The 14,500-nt window shown below is 48.9% G+C and overlaps 1 protein-coding gene across 5 annotated transcripts in view; it reads right to left on the bottom strand.

The window, feature by feature from the left end:
- Positions 1-14,500, bottom strand: part of LOC137361518 (active breakpoint cluster region-related protein-like) — a 185,989-nt gene that overhangs the window by 66,477 nt on the left and 105,012 nt on the right. For all 5 annotated transcript variants that reach the window (XM_068026349.1, XM_068026348.1, XM_068026347.1 and 2 more), the window contains 4 exons: positions 8,099-8,174; positions 6,492-6,596; positions 4,214-4,288; positions 523-620 (listed from right to left, as the gene is read on the bottom strand). In XM_068026349.1, coding sequence (XP_067882450.1) covers positions 523-620; positions 4,214-4,288; positions 6,492-6,596; positions 8,099-8,174 — 354 coding nt within the window. The remainder of the gene's footprint in view (positions 1-522; positions 621-4,213; positions 4,289-6,491; positions 6,597-8,098; positions 8,175-14,500) is intronic.

The following is a 14,500-nucleotide window of genomic DNA, read 5'->3' on the forward strand; positions in this document are numbered from 1 at the left end:
AGAGGGAGCTTTACTCTGTATCTAACCCCCGTACTGTACCTGTCCTGGGAGTGTTTGATGGGGGACAGTGTAGAGGGAGCTTTACTCTGTATCTAACCCCCGTACTGTACCTGTCCTGGGGAGTGTTTGATGGGGGACAGTGTAGAGGGAGCTTTACTCTGTATCTAACCCCCGTACTGTACCTGTCCTGGGAGTGTTTGATGGGGACAGTGTCGAGGGAGCTTTACTCGGTATCTAATCCCTGTACTGTACCTGTCCTGGGAGTGTTTGATGGGGACAGTGTCGAGGGAGCTTTACTCGGTATCTAACCCCCGTACTGTACCTGTCCTGGGGAGTGTTTGATGGGGGACAGTGTAGAGGGAGCTTTACTCTGTATCTAACCCCCGTACTGTACCTGTCCTGGGAGTGTTTGATGGGGGACAGTGTAGAGGGAGCTTTACTCGGTATCTAATCCCTGTACTGTACCTGTCCTGTTTAACTCACAGCAATTTGTATATAAATAGAGAAAGATGCAGAACTCACATCCTCCCACTTTGGATTCTTGACTTGCGTCAAAACTGTCGTCTGAGCTTTCTTCTCAAAATAACCGTTGCAGTCAGCTTCAAAAGCACAGTAAACATCTAGTGGAGAAATAGATTGACCGGGTGTCACAGTGCGTTAGATACACTGTCCTTTCCCCCTCTGGGACCGGGTGTCACAGTGTGTTAGATACACTGTCCTTTCCCCCTCTGGGACAGGGTGTCACAGTGCGTTAGATACACTGTCCTTTCCCCCTCTGGGACCGGGTGTCACAGTGCGTTAGATACAGTGTCCTTACCCCCTCTGGGACCGGGTGTCTCAGTGCGTTAGATACACTGTCCTTTCCCCCTCTGGGACCGGGTGTCACAGTGCGTTAGATACACTATCCTTTCCCCCTCTGGGACCGGGTGTCACAGTGTGTTAGATACACTGTCCTTTCCCCCTCCGGGACTGGGTGTCACAGTGTGTTAGATACACTGTCCTTTCCCCCTCTGGGACCGGGTGTCACAGTGTGTTAGATACACTGTCCGTTCCCCCTCTGGGACCGGGTCTCACAGTGCATTAGATACACTGTCCTTTCCCCCTCTGAGACTGGGTGTCTCAGTGTGTTAGATACACTGTCCTTCCCCCCTCTGGGACAGGGTGTCACAGTGTGTTAGATACACTGTCCTTTCCCCCTCTGGGACCGAGTGTCACAGTGTGTTAGATACACGGTCCTTTCCCCCCTCTGGGACCGGGTGTCACAGTGTGTTAGATACACTGTCCTTTCCCCCTCTGGGACCGGGTGTCACAGTGTGTTAGATACACTGTCCTTTCCCCCTCTGGGACCGGGTGTCACAGTGTGTTAGATACACTGTCCTTTCCCCCTCTGGGACCGGGTGTCACAGTGTGTTAGATACACTGTCCTTTCCCCCTCTGGGACCGGGTGTCACAGTGTGTTAGATACACTGTCCTTTCCCCCTCTCGGACTGGGTGTCACAGTGCGTTAGATACACTGTCCTTTCCCCCTCTGGGACTGGGTGTCACAGTGCGTTAGATACACTGTCCTTTCCCCCTCTGGGACCGGGTGTCACAGTGTGTTAGATACACTGTCCTTTCCCCCCTCTGGGACAGGGTGTCACAGTGTGTTTGATACACTGTCCTTTCCCCCTTGGGACCGGGTATCACAGTGCATTAGATACACTGTCCTTTCCCCCTCTGGGACCGGGTGTCACAGTGCGTTAGATACACTGTCCTTTCCCCCTCTGGGACTGGGTGTCACTGTGTGTTAGATACACTGTCCTTTCCCCCTCTGGGACAGGGTGTCACAGTGTGTTAGATACACTGTCCTTTCCCCCTCTGGGACTGGGTGTCACAGTGTGTTAGATACACTGTCCTTTCCCCCTCTGGGACAGGGTGTCACAGTGTGTTAGATACACTGTCCTTTCCCCCCTCTGGGACAGGGTGTCACAGTGTGTTAGATACACAGTCCTTTCCCCCTCTGGGACCGGGTGTCACAGTGTGTTAGATACACTGTCCTTTCCCTTCCTGGGACTGGATGTTACAGTGTGTTAGATACACTGTCCTTTCCCCCCCTCTGGGACCGGGTGTTACAGTGTGTTAGATACACTGTCCTTTCCCCCTCTGGGACCGGGTGTTACAGTGCGTTAGATACACTGTCCTTTCCCCCCCTCTGGGACCGGGTGTTACAGTGTGTTAGATACACTGTCCTTTCCCCCTCTGGGACCGGGTGTTACAGTGCGTTAGATACACTGTCCTTTCCCCCTCTGGGACCGGGTGTTACAGTGCGTTAGATACACTGTCCTTTCCCCCCCTCTGGGACCGGGTGTCACAGTGTGTCAGATACACTGTCCTTTCCCCCTCTGGGACCGGGTGTCACAGTATGTTAGATACACTGTCCTTTCCTCCTCTGGGACCGGGTGTCACAGTGTGTTAGATACACTGTCCTTTCCCTCTCTGGGACCGGGTGTCACAGTGTGTTAGATACACTGTCCTTTCCCCCTCTGGGACCGGGTGTTACAGTGTGTTAGATACACTGTCCTTTCCCTTCCTGGGACTGGATGTTACAGTGTGTTAGATACACTGTCCTTCCCCCTCTGGGACCGGGTGTCACAGTGTGTTAGATACACTGTCCTTCCCCCTCTGGGACCGGGTGTCACAGTGTGTTAGATACACAGTCCTTTCCCCCTCTGGGACCGGGTGTCACAGTGTGTTAGATACACTGTCCTTTCCCTTCCTGGGACTGGATGTCACAGTGTGTTAGATACACTGTCCTTTCCCTTCCTGGGACTGGATGTCACAGTGCGTTTGATACACTGTCCTTTCCCCCTCTGGGACCGGGTGTCACAGTGTGTTAGATACACTGTCCTTTCACCCTCTGGGACTGGGTGTTACAGTGTGTTAGATACACTGTCCTTTCCCCCTCTGGGACCGGGTGTCACAGTGTGTTCGATACACTGTCCTTTCCCCCTCTGGGACCGGGTGTCACAGTGTGTTTGATACACTGTCCTTTCCCCCTCTGGGACCGGGTGTCACAGTGTGTTAGATACACTGTCCTTTCCCTTCCTGGGACCGGGTGTCACAGTGTGTTCGATACACTGTCCTTTCCCCCTCTGGGACCTGGTGTCACAGTGTGTTTGATACACTGTCCTTTCCCCCTCTGGGACCGGATGTCACAGTGCACTAGATACACTGTCCTTTCCCCCTCTGGGACCGGGTGTCACAGTGCACTAGATACACTGTCCTTTCCCCCTCTGGGACTGGGTATCACAGTGTGTTAGATACACTGTCCTTTCCCTTCCTGGGACTGGATGTCACAGTGTATTAGATACACTGTCCTTTCCCCCTCTGGGACCGGGTGTCACAGTGTGTTAGATGCACTGTCCTTTCCCTTCCTGGGACTGGATGTTACAGTGTGTTAGATACACTGTCCTTTCCCCCTCTGGGACCGGGTGTTACAGTGTGTTAGATACACTGTCCTTTCCCTTCCTGGGACCGGGTGTCACAGTGTGTTAGATGCACTGTCCTTTCCTCCTCTGGGACCGGGTGTTACAGTGTGTTAGATACACTGTCCTTTCCCCCCTCTGGGACCGGGTGTTACAGTGTGTTAGATACACTGTCCTTTCCCCCTCTGGGACCGGGTGTTACAGTGTGTTAGATACACTGTCCTTTCCCCCCTCTGGGACCGGGTGTCACAGTGTGTTAGATACACTGTCCTTCCCCCTCTGGGACCGGGTGTCACAGTGTGTTAGATACACTGTCCTTTCCCCCTCTGGGACCGGGTGTCACTGTGTGTTAGATATACTGTCCTTACCCTTCCTGGGACCGGGTGTCACAGTGCATTTGATAGACTGTCCTTTCACTTGCAGGAATCGAGTCCCGGAATCTAACCCCGCACTCCCAGTACTAATACTTTGGGAGTGCTGCACTGTCGGAGGGGCCGTCTTTCAGATGAGACCTTAAACCGAGGGCCCCGTGTGTCCTCTCAAAGGTCCCTCAATGGTCTTGAATGAGGAGCGCAAGAGGGTGTTTTCCTGATGTCCTGGTACCCTCATCCTCCCTCAACCAATCACATGAAAAGTTTGGTTTGGGTGTTGGTGGGATTTTGCTATGTGTCCAAAAACCCGCGCCCATTCCCGTCAGGAACGCAGGTTGATGTTCCCTGCCAGCGTTTCACAGTGGGATCCGTACTTACTGAGGGCCTGAGCGAATTCTGACACCGAGTGAACCCTCAGGCTTAGTGTCCCTCGCAGTATCCTCTCCTCGGATTCTGCAATCAATTCACAAATTGTGGGCCGTGAGTTCCGATTCCCTCCAGTCTGAATCTCAGGGAGGCGTTACGGCGAAGGTTGGCGTAACTTTGCCCGTCTCCGCCCCCTGTCTCAGCTCATCGGTTGCTGACGCCCTCACCTGTGCCTTCGTTCCCCCAATTCCCATCGCTCCACCATTGGGGACCGCGACAGGTCCCCAAAGATCTGGAATTCCCTCCCTAAACCTCTCCGCTTCTCTCTCTCTCCCCTCCTTTAAGGCACTCCGTAAAACCAACCTCTTTGACCGTGCTTTTGGCCGCCTGTCCCTGATATCTCCTCACAGTGGCTTGGTGTTGAATTGATATATAAATGCAATAAGTGGTCAAAAAGCTTGTTGGAATGTTACCCCTTATTCCAAGGCGTGGATATTGTCCCATAAAGGGTTAAGTTATGAGGACAGGTTGCACAGAATGGGCTTGTACTCCCCCGAGTTTAGAAGATTAAAGGGTGGGGCGGGAGGGATCCAATCGAGGGTTTCAAGACATGTGATGAATGTAGGTCTTCATAGTGTGGTTATGTTTTCGAAACTGTGATCTTTCAGGCAGTATAAAACAGGGCAAAATCAGCCCAGTGACAAGCCGGGGTCTTGGCTCCCGTGAAAACCAGGAAGCCAAATCAAAGGCCCTTTTGACAGCAGAGTGCAAAGGTCGTAACACCTGACGGACAATTGGTTTGGCTCTCCCGGACTCTCGGATCATAAACAGGGAGCCAGTGGCCACGAAAATGCAAATTTGAGTCGCGATTTTTTTTTTTTTTTTTTGGCACCGGGAGGCAAAAGGAAGGCCCCCCCAGGTGGTTTTGCTACGGTCAGACCTATGGACTCCCGAGCACTGCAAAAGGCAAATGACTGTCGACTTCTGATGTGGATGAATTGGAGAGCTTTTCCCCAGGTCTGGGGACAGGCTGCAACGAAGAAACAAGGGGCCGGTAGTTGCCGCACAGCCCGAAGAGAGAGCGAGAGTGGACCGTGAGCTGATTCTGTGGAAACAGCGGCTGTCAGATCACCGTTGCAGCACAAGGCTGCGAGTGAGCCAAGAGGATGTCTTAACTTTGTTAAGGACTGGGAGGAGTTTGGGGCTTTTAACAGTAAGGACACTGTTTCAATGAGGACACTGTACAATGTATAGATGCGGTGTGAGGTTTTCAAGTGTGTTTATAAGTTAAATGAGGAATACCTCTCTGTAATCTAGTGTATTAACTATCTCTGGTGATTATTTTTAGCTTTGCTGTTTTAGTAGAAGTCTCAAAACATGGAATCTTGTGTAATTTTTTTAAATAATCGGCCTGGGGAGCTCACGTCTCTTGTTTTAAACTTAACGGGTCACAATCAAAGTCGTAACAGATCATTAAAGGATTCAATAGGGCCGACTGACCGGAGTCCAGAACAAGGGGGCAGGACCTTAAAATTAGAGCCAGGGCTGTTCAGGGGCGATGTCGGGAAGCATTTCTTCACACGAAGGGGAGTGGAAAGCGGGAACTCGCTCTCCCAACCCCTCCCCCCCTCCCCACCCCACACAGGAGAAAAAGCTGTGGATGTCGAGGTGGGAAGGCAGGGTTAATTGGAGCATTGAAGACTGATATAATGATTTGTGCTCAATATACTGATGTTCGGGGGATTAAAAGGGACAGCGGCGGAGGGAAACGGTGCAGGCTTGTTTTGGCCGCTGGAAGGGGTGTAGAGTGGGGGCCCCCAGGGGTCGGTATTGGGACCACTGCTCTTTTGGATATATATCGATGACCCGGATCGGAAGAAGCACAGGGGATCATGTGTTGGATGGGGGTTGGGAGGGGAGGTGCTTGGTGGTGGGTGGGCTGGAAGGGCTGGGGGGGGGGGCGTGGGATTTCCCCCCGGCATCCTTGGGCCAACATTTATCCTTCAAGCGGCGCCAGAGGCAAAACAGGGTGGGGAGGGAGGAAAGAAAAGCATCGGGCTAATGCAGTCGCCTGCTGCATTGCTGTCTGTGGGATCTTGCTGTGCGAAAATCGGCATTTCCTGCATCGCAGCAGCCCACGTTGGGGGACGCGGGGAGGAGGGGGTGCAGGGTGTGTTTTATTCATTTATTTATAAACCGCCACTGAGGTGAAGGACTGTAATCCCTGGTGCGCTCACTGGACGTCCCCCTCCTTCCCCCTGACCGCCGAGCGGAAACGAGATCTCCTTACCTTCCACGTTACTGTGCAATGGTGGCTTGCGGAGCGCTCGTTGTCCAATGTAGCTGTGGATCACGCTGAGGGTCTCGTAGGGGGTCATAGAGAAGGGTTGCAAACCTGGTAAAGAGGAGGAACAACAGTGGTGGGTCGGTGGCGGGGTAGGGGGTAGGGGGGGGGGCAAGGGAAGCAAACAGGCCCCAGGCTGCATCCCGGGCCTGGTGTGGAGTTGGCGTATCTGGCCCGGTGTGGGACCCGGGCCTCCCCTCACATGCCCGGCCTAGTGCTGAGTTAACCTGATTTCACCCCCACACTGAGCCCCACACAGCAGGCAAGGCCCAGGCTCCGTCCCCGGCCTAGTGCTGAGTAACCCGATTTCACCCCCACACTGAGCCCCACACAGCAGGCAAGGCCCCAGGCTCCTTCCCCGGCCTAGTGCTGAGTTAACCCGATTTCACCCCCACACTGAGCCCCACCCAGCAGGCAAGGCCCCAGGCTCCTTCCCCGGCCTGGGGCTGAGTTAGGTAAATCCCAGCTGGGCGCGGCCGTCGCTACGTTACAATCGGGAACCAGCATCCCACCACCATTTACAGGCCCGTGACTCTGACTGGCTCAGCCCCCAGCCTCATTCCGTCCCTTCACTCTTAGGATGTGGGCAAGAGGCGTCACTTAATGGTCCAACATGATGGCCTTCAGAAGCAATGGTGGGCCTGCTTGGTGAAGCCTTCGGCCTACCTGGCCAATGCCCGAGGCTGACCCAGACTGCTGGCTATTCATCGTCTGACTTGCCGCCCAGCTCAGTGTCCCTCGGAGGGTTGTAGGGGCAGGAGAAGGTTGCAGAGATAGGGAGGGTTGCAGAAGGTGGAGGAGGTTACAGAGATAGGGAGGAATGTAAGAGCCGGAGGAGGTTGCAGAGTTAGGGAGGGTTGTAGGGACTGGAAGAGGTTACAGAGATAGGGAGGGTTGTAGGGCTGGAGGAGGTTACAGAGATAGGGAGGGTTGTAGGGCTGGAGGAGGGTTACAGAGAAAGGGGGGGTTGTAGGGGCTGGAGGAGGTTACAGAGATAGGGAGGGATGAAGGGACTGGAAGAGGTTACAGAGATAGGGAAGGTTGTAGGGACTGGAGGAGATTACAGAGATAGGGAGGGTTGTAGGGGCTGGAGGAGGTTAAAGAGATAGGGAGGGTTGTAGGGACTGGAAGAGGTTACAGAGATAGGGAAGGTTGTAGGGACTGGAGGAGGTTACAGAGATAGGGAGGGTTGTAGGGGCTGGAGGAGGTTAAAGAGATAGGGAGGGTTGTAGGGACTGGAGGAGATTACAGAGATAGGGAGGGTTGTAGGGGCTGGAGGAGGTTAAAGAGATAGGGAGGGTTGTAGGGACTGGAGGAGATTACAGAGAGAGGGAGGGTTGTAGGGACTGGAAGAGGTTACAGAGATAGGGAGGGTTGTAGGGACTGGAGGAGGTTACAGAGATAGGGAAGGTTGTAGGGACTGGAGGAGGTTACAGAGTTAGGGAGGGTTGTAGGGGCTGGAGGAGGGAATGAGGGAATATGGGTGAGGGAGGGACAACGATTGCGGAAATGAACAGAGCGAGATAGGGGAGAGAAAGAAAATAGGCACGCACCATTCTTCTTGAGCTTCTCGATGCTTTCCCGCCAATCGTGAAGCTCGTACTCGGAAGACAGGAGGAAGAGGTAGCTCTGAAAAAAAACAGAGACGCACAACACGTGTGCAGTTAGCCGAGATGTCAGGCTTTCCGCCCGGGCCTGTACGCGCGCACGCCTGTGGCGCATTGGCGGGAGTTCTGGAATGAAGGGGCGCGGAGGTCTGAGGGGTTTCTTTCCTCAAAGCACAGGGAAGGTTAGGCCTGGTGTATGCTGGAGCCTGGGCCTGGAGTAGTCTTGAGGCTGAGCATGATGTTGGGCGGTAATGGGGCACTTAGAAAATAATAATGCAATCAGGCAGACTCAACATGGGTTTCGGAAAGGGAAATCGTGTTGGACAAACCTATTGGAGTTCTTTGAGGAAATTTCTTCACGGAGGGTGGGGGTGTGTGAATCTTTGCAGTTTCTCCCCCCGTTAGCGGTGGATCGCGAATCGTGAAGCATATTCAAGACTCAGAGCGAGAGATCTTGGGAAATGAAAGGGATTACTTGATATGGGGAGAGTGCAGGGTTGGGGGAATTGAGTCAGATGATCAGCCAGGATAGTATTGAATGGCTCAGCAGAACTGAGGGGCCGAATGGCCAATTCCTACTCCTATTTCTAAAGTACTTATTCTGTCTATACAAGTGGGGGCCTGGTGAGTATTGGATTCTGGTCAGTATTGGATTCTGGTCAGTATTGGATTGTGGGTGAGTATTGGATTGTGGGTGAGTATTGGATTGTGGGTGAGTATTGGATTGTGGGTGAGTATTGGATTGTGGTCAGTATTGGATTGTGGTCAGTATTGGATTGTGGTCAGTATTGGATTGTGATCAGTATTGGATTCTGGGTGAGTATTGGATTCTGGTCAGTATTGGATTGTGGGTGAGTATTGGATTGTGGTCAGTATTGGATTGTGGTCAGTATTGGATTGTGGTCAGTATTGGATTGTGGTCAGTATTGGATTCTGGGTGAGTATTGGATTGTGGTCAGTATTGGATTGTGATCAGTATTGGATTGTGGTCAGTATTGGATTGTGGTCAGTATTGGATTGTGGTCAGTATTGGATTGTGGTCAGTATTGGATTGTGGTCAGTATTGGATTCTGGGTGAGTATTGGATTGTGGTCAGTATTGGATTGTGATCAGTATTGGATTGTGGTCAGTATTGGATTGTGGTCAGTATTGGATTGTGGTCAGTATTGAATTGTGATCAGTATTGGATTGTGATCAGTATTGGATTCTGGGTGAGTATTGGATTCTGGTCAGTATTGGATTCTGGGTGAGTATTGGATTCTGGGTGAGTATTGGATTCTGGGTGAGTATTGGATTCTGGTCAGTATTGGATTGTGGTCAGTATTGGATTGTGGTGAGTATTGGATTGTGGTCAGTATTGGATTGTGGTCAGTATTGGATTCTGGTCAGTATTGGATTCTGGGTCAGTATTGGATTCTGGGTCAGTATTGGATTGTGGTCAGTATTGGATTGTGGTCAGTATTGGATTCTGGTCAGTATTGGATTCTGGTCAGTATTGGATTCTGCTCAGTATTGGATTGTGGTCAGTATTGGATTCTGGTCAGTATTGGATTGTGGGTGAGTATTGGATTGTGGGTGAGTATTGGATTGTGGGTGAGTATTGGATTGTGGGTGAGTATTGGATTGTGGGTGAGTATTGGATTGTGGTCAGTATTGGATTCTGGTCAGTATTGGATTCTGGTCAGTATTGGATTCTGGTCAGTATTGGATTCTGGGTGAGTATTGGATTCTGGGTGAGTATTGGATTCTGGGTGAGTATTGGATTCTGGGTGAGTATTGGATTCTGGGTGAGTATTGGATTGTGGTCAGTATTGGATTCTGGTCAGTATTGGATTGTGGTCAGTATTGGATTCTGGTCAGTATTGGATTCTGGTCAGTATTGGATTCTGGTGAGTATTGGATTGTGGGTGAGTATTGGATTGTGGGTGAGTATTGGATTGTGGGTGAGTATTGGATTCTGGTCAGTATTGGATTGTGATCAGTATTGGATTGTGGTCAGTATTGGATTCTGGGTCAGTATTGGATTCTGGTCAGTATTGGATTCTGGTCAGTATTGGATTCTGGTCAGTATTGGATTCTGGGTCAGTATTGGATTCTGGTCAGTATTGGATTCTGGTCAGTATTGGATTCTGGTCAGTATTGGATTCTGGTCAGTATTTGATTCTGGTCAGTATTTGATTCTGGTCAGTATTGGATTCTGGTCAGTATTGGATTGTGGTCAGTATTGGATTGTGGTCAGTATTGGATTGTGATCAGTATTGGATTCTGGTCAGTATTGGATTGTGGTCAGTATTGGATTCTGGGTCAGTATTGGATTCTGGTCAGTATTGGATTCTGGTCAGTATTGGATTCTGGGTGAGTATTGGATTCTGGGTCAGCATTGGATTCTGGGTCAGCATTGGATTCTGGGTCAGCATTGGATTCTGGTCAGTATTGGATTCTGGTCAGTATTGGATTGTGATCAGTATTGGATTCTGGTCAGTATTGGATTCTGGTCAGTATTGGATTGTGATCAGTATTGGATTGTGATCAGTATTGGATTCTGGTCAGTATTGGATTCTGGTCAGTATTGGATTCTGGGTCAGTATTGGATTCTGGGTCAGTATTGGATTCTGGGTCAGTATTGGATTCTGGTCAGTATTGGATTCTGGTCAGTATTGGATTCTGGTCAGTATTGGATTCTGGGTCAGTATTGGATTCTGGTCAGTATTGGATTGTGATCAGTATTGGATTGTGGTCAGTATTGGATTCTGGTCAGTATTGGATTCTGGTCAGTATTGGATTGTGATCAGTATTGGATTGTGGTCAGTATTGGATTGTGGTCAGTATTGGATTCTGGTCAGTATTGGATTGTGATCAGTATTGGATTGTGATCAGTATTGGATTCTGGTCAGTATTGGATTCTGGTCAGTATTGGATTCTGGTCAGTATTGGATTCTGGGTCAGTATTGGATTCTGGGTCAGTATTGGATTCTGGTCAGTATTGGATTCTGGGTCAGTATTGGATTCTGGTCAGTATTGGATTGTGATCAGTATTGGATTGTGATCAGTATTGGATTCTGGTCAGTATTGGATTGTGGTCAGTATTGGATTCTGGTCAGTATTGGATTCTGGTCAGTATTGGATTCTGGGTCAGTATTGGATTCTGGGTCAGTATTGGATTCTGGTCAGTATTGGATTCTGGGTCAGTATTGGATTCTGGGTCAGTATTGGATTGTGATCAGTATTGGATTGTGATCAGTATTGGATTCTGGGTGAGTATTGGATTCTGGGTCAGTATTGGATTCTGGGTGAGTATTGGATTCTGGTCAGTATTGGATTCTGGTCAGTATTGGATTCTGGGTCAGTATTGGATTCTGGGTCAGTATTGGATTGTGGTCAGTATTGGATTCTGGGTCAGTATTGGATTGTGGTCAGTATTGGATTGTGGTCAGTATTGGATTGTGGTCAGTATTGGATTGTGGTCAGTATTGGATTCTGGGTGAGTATTGGATTCTGGTCAGTATTGGATTGTGGTCAGTATTGGATTCTGGGTCAGTATTGGATTCTGGGTCAGTATTTGATTCTGGTCAGTATTGGATTGTGGTCAGTATTGGATTCTGGGTCAGTATTGGATTCTGGTCAGTATTGGATTCTGGGTGAGTATTGGATTGTGGTCAGTATTGGATTCTGGGTGAGTATTGGATTGTGGTCAGTATTGGATTCTGGGTGAGTATTGGATTGTGGTCAGTATTGGATTGTGGTCAGTATTGGATTCTGGGTGAGTATTGGATTCTGGTCAGTATTGGATTGTGGTCAGTATTGGATTGTGGTCAGTATTGGATTGTGGTCAGTATTGGATTCTGGTCAGTATTGGATTCTGGTCAGTATTGGATTCTGGGTGAGTATTGGATTGTGGTCAGTATTGGATTGTGGTCAGTATTGGATTGTGGTCAGTATTGGATTCTGGGTGAGTATTGGATTGTGGTCAGTATTGGATTCTGGTCAGTATTGGATTGTGGTCAGTATTGGATTCTGGGTGAGTATTGGATTGTGGTCAGTATTGGATTCTGGTCAGTATTGGATTGTGGTCAGTATTGGATTCTGGGTGAGTATTGGATTGTGGTCAGTATTGGATTCTGGTCAGTATTGGATTGTGGTCAGTATTGGATTGTGGTCAGTATTGGATTGTGGTCAGTATTGGATTCTGGTCAGTATTGGATTCTGGTCAGTATTGGATTGTGGTCAGTATTGGATTCTGGGTGAGTATTGGATTCTGGTCAGTATTGGATTCTGGGTGAGTATTGGATTGTGGTCAGTATTGGATTCTGGTCAGTATTGGATTCTGGTCAGTATTGGATTCTGGGTGAGTATTGGATTCTGGTCAGTATTGGATTGTGGTCAGTATTGGATTCTGGGTGAGTATTGGATTCTGGGTGAGTATTGGATTCTGGTCAGTATTGGATTGTGGTCAGTATTGGATTCTGGGTGAGTATTGGATTCTGGTCAGTATTGGATTCTGGTCAGTATTGGATTGTGGGTGAGTATTGGATTGTGGTCAGTATTGGATTGTGATCAGTATTGGATTGTGGTCAGTATTGGATTGTGGTCAGTATTGGATTGTGGTCAGTATTGAATTGTGATCAGTATTGGATTGTGATCAGTATTGGATTCTGGGTGAGTATTGGATTCTGGTCAGTATTGGATTCTGGTCAGTATTGGATTCTGGTCAGTATTGGATTCTGGGTGAGTATTGGATTCTGGTCAGTATTGGATTGTGGTCAGTATTGGATTCTGGTCAGTATTGGATTCTGGTCAGTATTGGATTCTGGGTGAGTATTGGATTCTGGTCAGTATTGGATTGTGGTCAGTATTGGATTCTGGGTGAGTATTGGATTCTGGGTGAGTATTGGATTCTGGTCAGTATTGGATTGTGGTCAGTATTGGATTCTGGGTGAGTATTGGATTCTGGGTGAGTATTGGATTGTGGTCAGTATTGGATTGTGGTCAGTATTGGATTGTGGGTGAGTATTGGATTGTGGTCAGTATTGGATTGTGATCAGTATTGGATTGTGGTCAGTATTGGATTGTGGTCAGTATTGGATTGTGGTCAGTATTGAATTGTGATCAGTATTGGATTGTGATCAGTATTGGATTCTGGGTGAGTATTGGATTCTGGTCAGTATTGGATTCTGGGTGAGTATTGGATTCTGGTCAGTATTGGATTCTGGGTCAGTATTGGATTGTGGTCAGTATTGGATTCTGGTCAGTATTTGATTCTGGGTGAGTATTGGATTCTGGTCAGTATTGGATTCTGGGTCAGTATTGGATTCTGGGTGAGTATTGGATTGTGGTCAGTATTGGATTGTGGTCAGTATTGGATTCTGGTCAGTATTGGATTCTGGTCAGTATTGGATTGTGGTCAGTATTGGATTCTGGGTCAGTATTGGATTCTGGGTCAGTATTGGATTCTGGTCAGTATTGGATTCTGGGTCAGTATTGGATTCTGGTCAGTATTGGATTCTGGTCAGTATTGGATTCTGGGTCAGTATTGGATTGTGGTCAGTATTGGATTGTGGTCAGTATTGGATTCTGGTCAGTATTGGATTCTGGTCAGTATTGGATTGTGGTCAGTATTGGATTCTGGTCAGTATTGGATTCTGGTCAGTATTGGATTCTGGGTGAGTATTGGATTCTGGGTGAGTATTGGATTCTGGTCAGTATTGGATTCTGGTCAGTATTGGATTCTGGTCAGTATTGGATTCTGGTCAGTATTGGATTCTGGGTGAGTATTGGATTGTGGTCAGTATTGGATTCTGGGTGAGTATTGGATTGTGGTCAGTATTGGATTGTGGTCAGTATTGGATTCTGGGTGAGTATTGGATTCTGGGTGAGTATTGGATTGTGGTCAGTATTGGATTCTGGTCAGTATTGGATTGTGGTCAGTATTGGATTCTGGTCAGTATTGGATTCTGGGTGAGTATTGGATTCTGGGTCAGTATTGGATTGTGGTCAGTATTGGATTCTGGGTGAGTATTGGATTGTGGTCAGTATTGGATTCTGGGTGAGTATTGGATTGTGGTCAGTATTGGATTCTGGTCAGTATTTGATTCTGGTCAGTATTGGATTCTGGTCAGTATTGGATTCTGGGTGAGTATTGGATTGTGGTCAGTATTGGATTCTGGGTGAGTACTGGATTGTGGTCAGTATTGGATTCTGGGTGAGTATTGGATTCTGGTCAGTATTGGATTCTGGGTGAGTATTGGATTGTGGTCAGTATTGGATTCTGGTCAGTATTGGATTCTGGTCAGTATTGGATTCTGGTCAGTATTGGATTCTGGGTGAGTATTGGATTGTGGTCAGTATTGG

This window comes from Heterodontus francisci, unplaced genomic scaffold (genome assembly GCF_036365525.1).
Source record: "Heterodontus francisci isolate sHetFra1 unplaced genomic scaffold, sHetFra1.hap1 HAP1_SCAFFOLD_830, whole genome shotgun sequence".
Lineage (NCBI taxonomy): Eukaryota > Metazoa > Chordata > Chondrichthyes > Heterodontiformes > Heterodontidae > Heterodontus > Heterodontus francisci.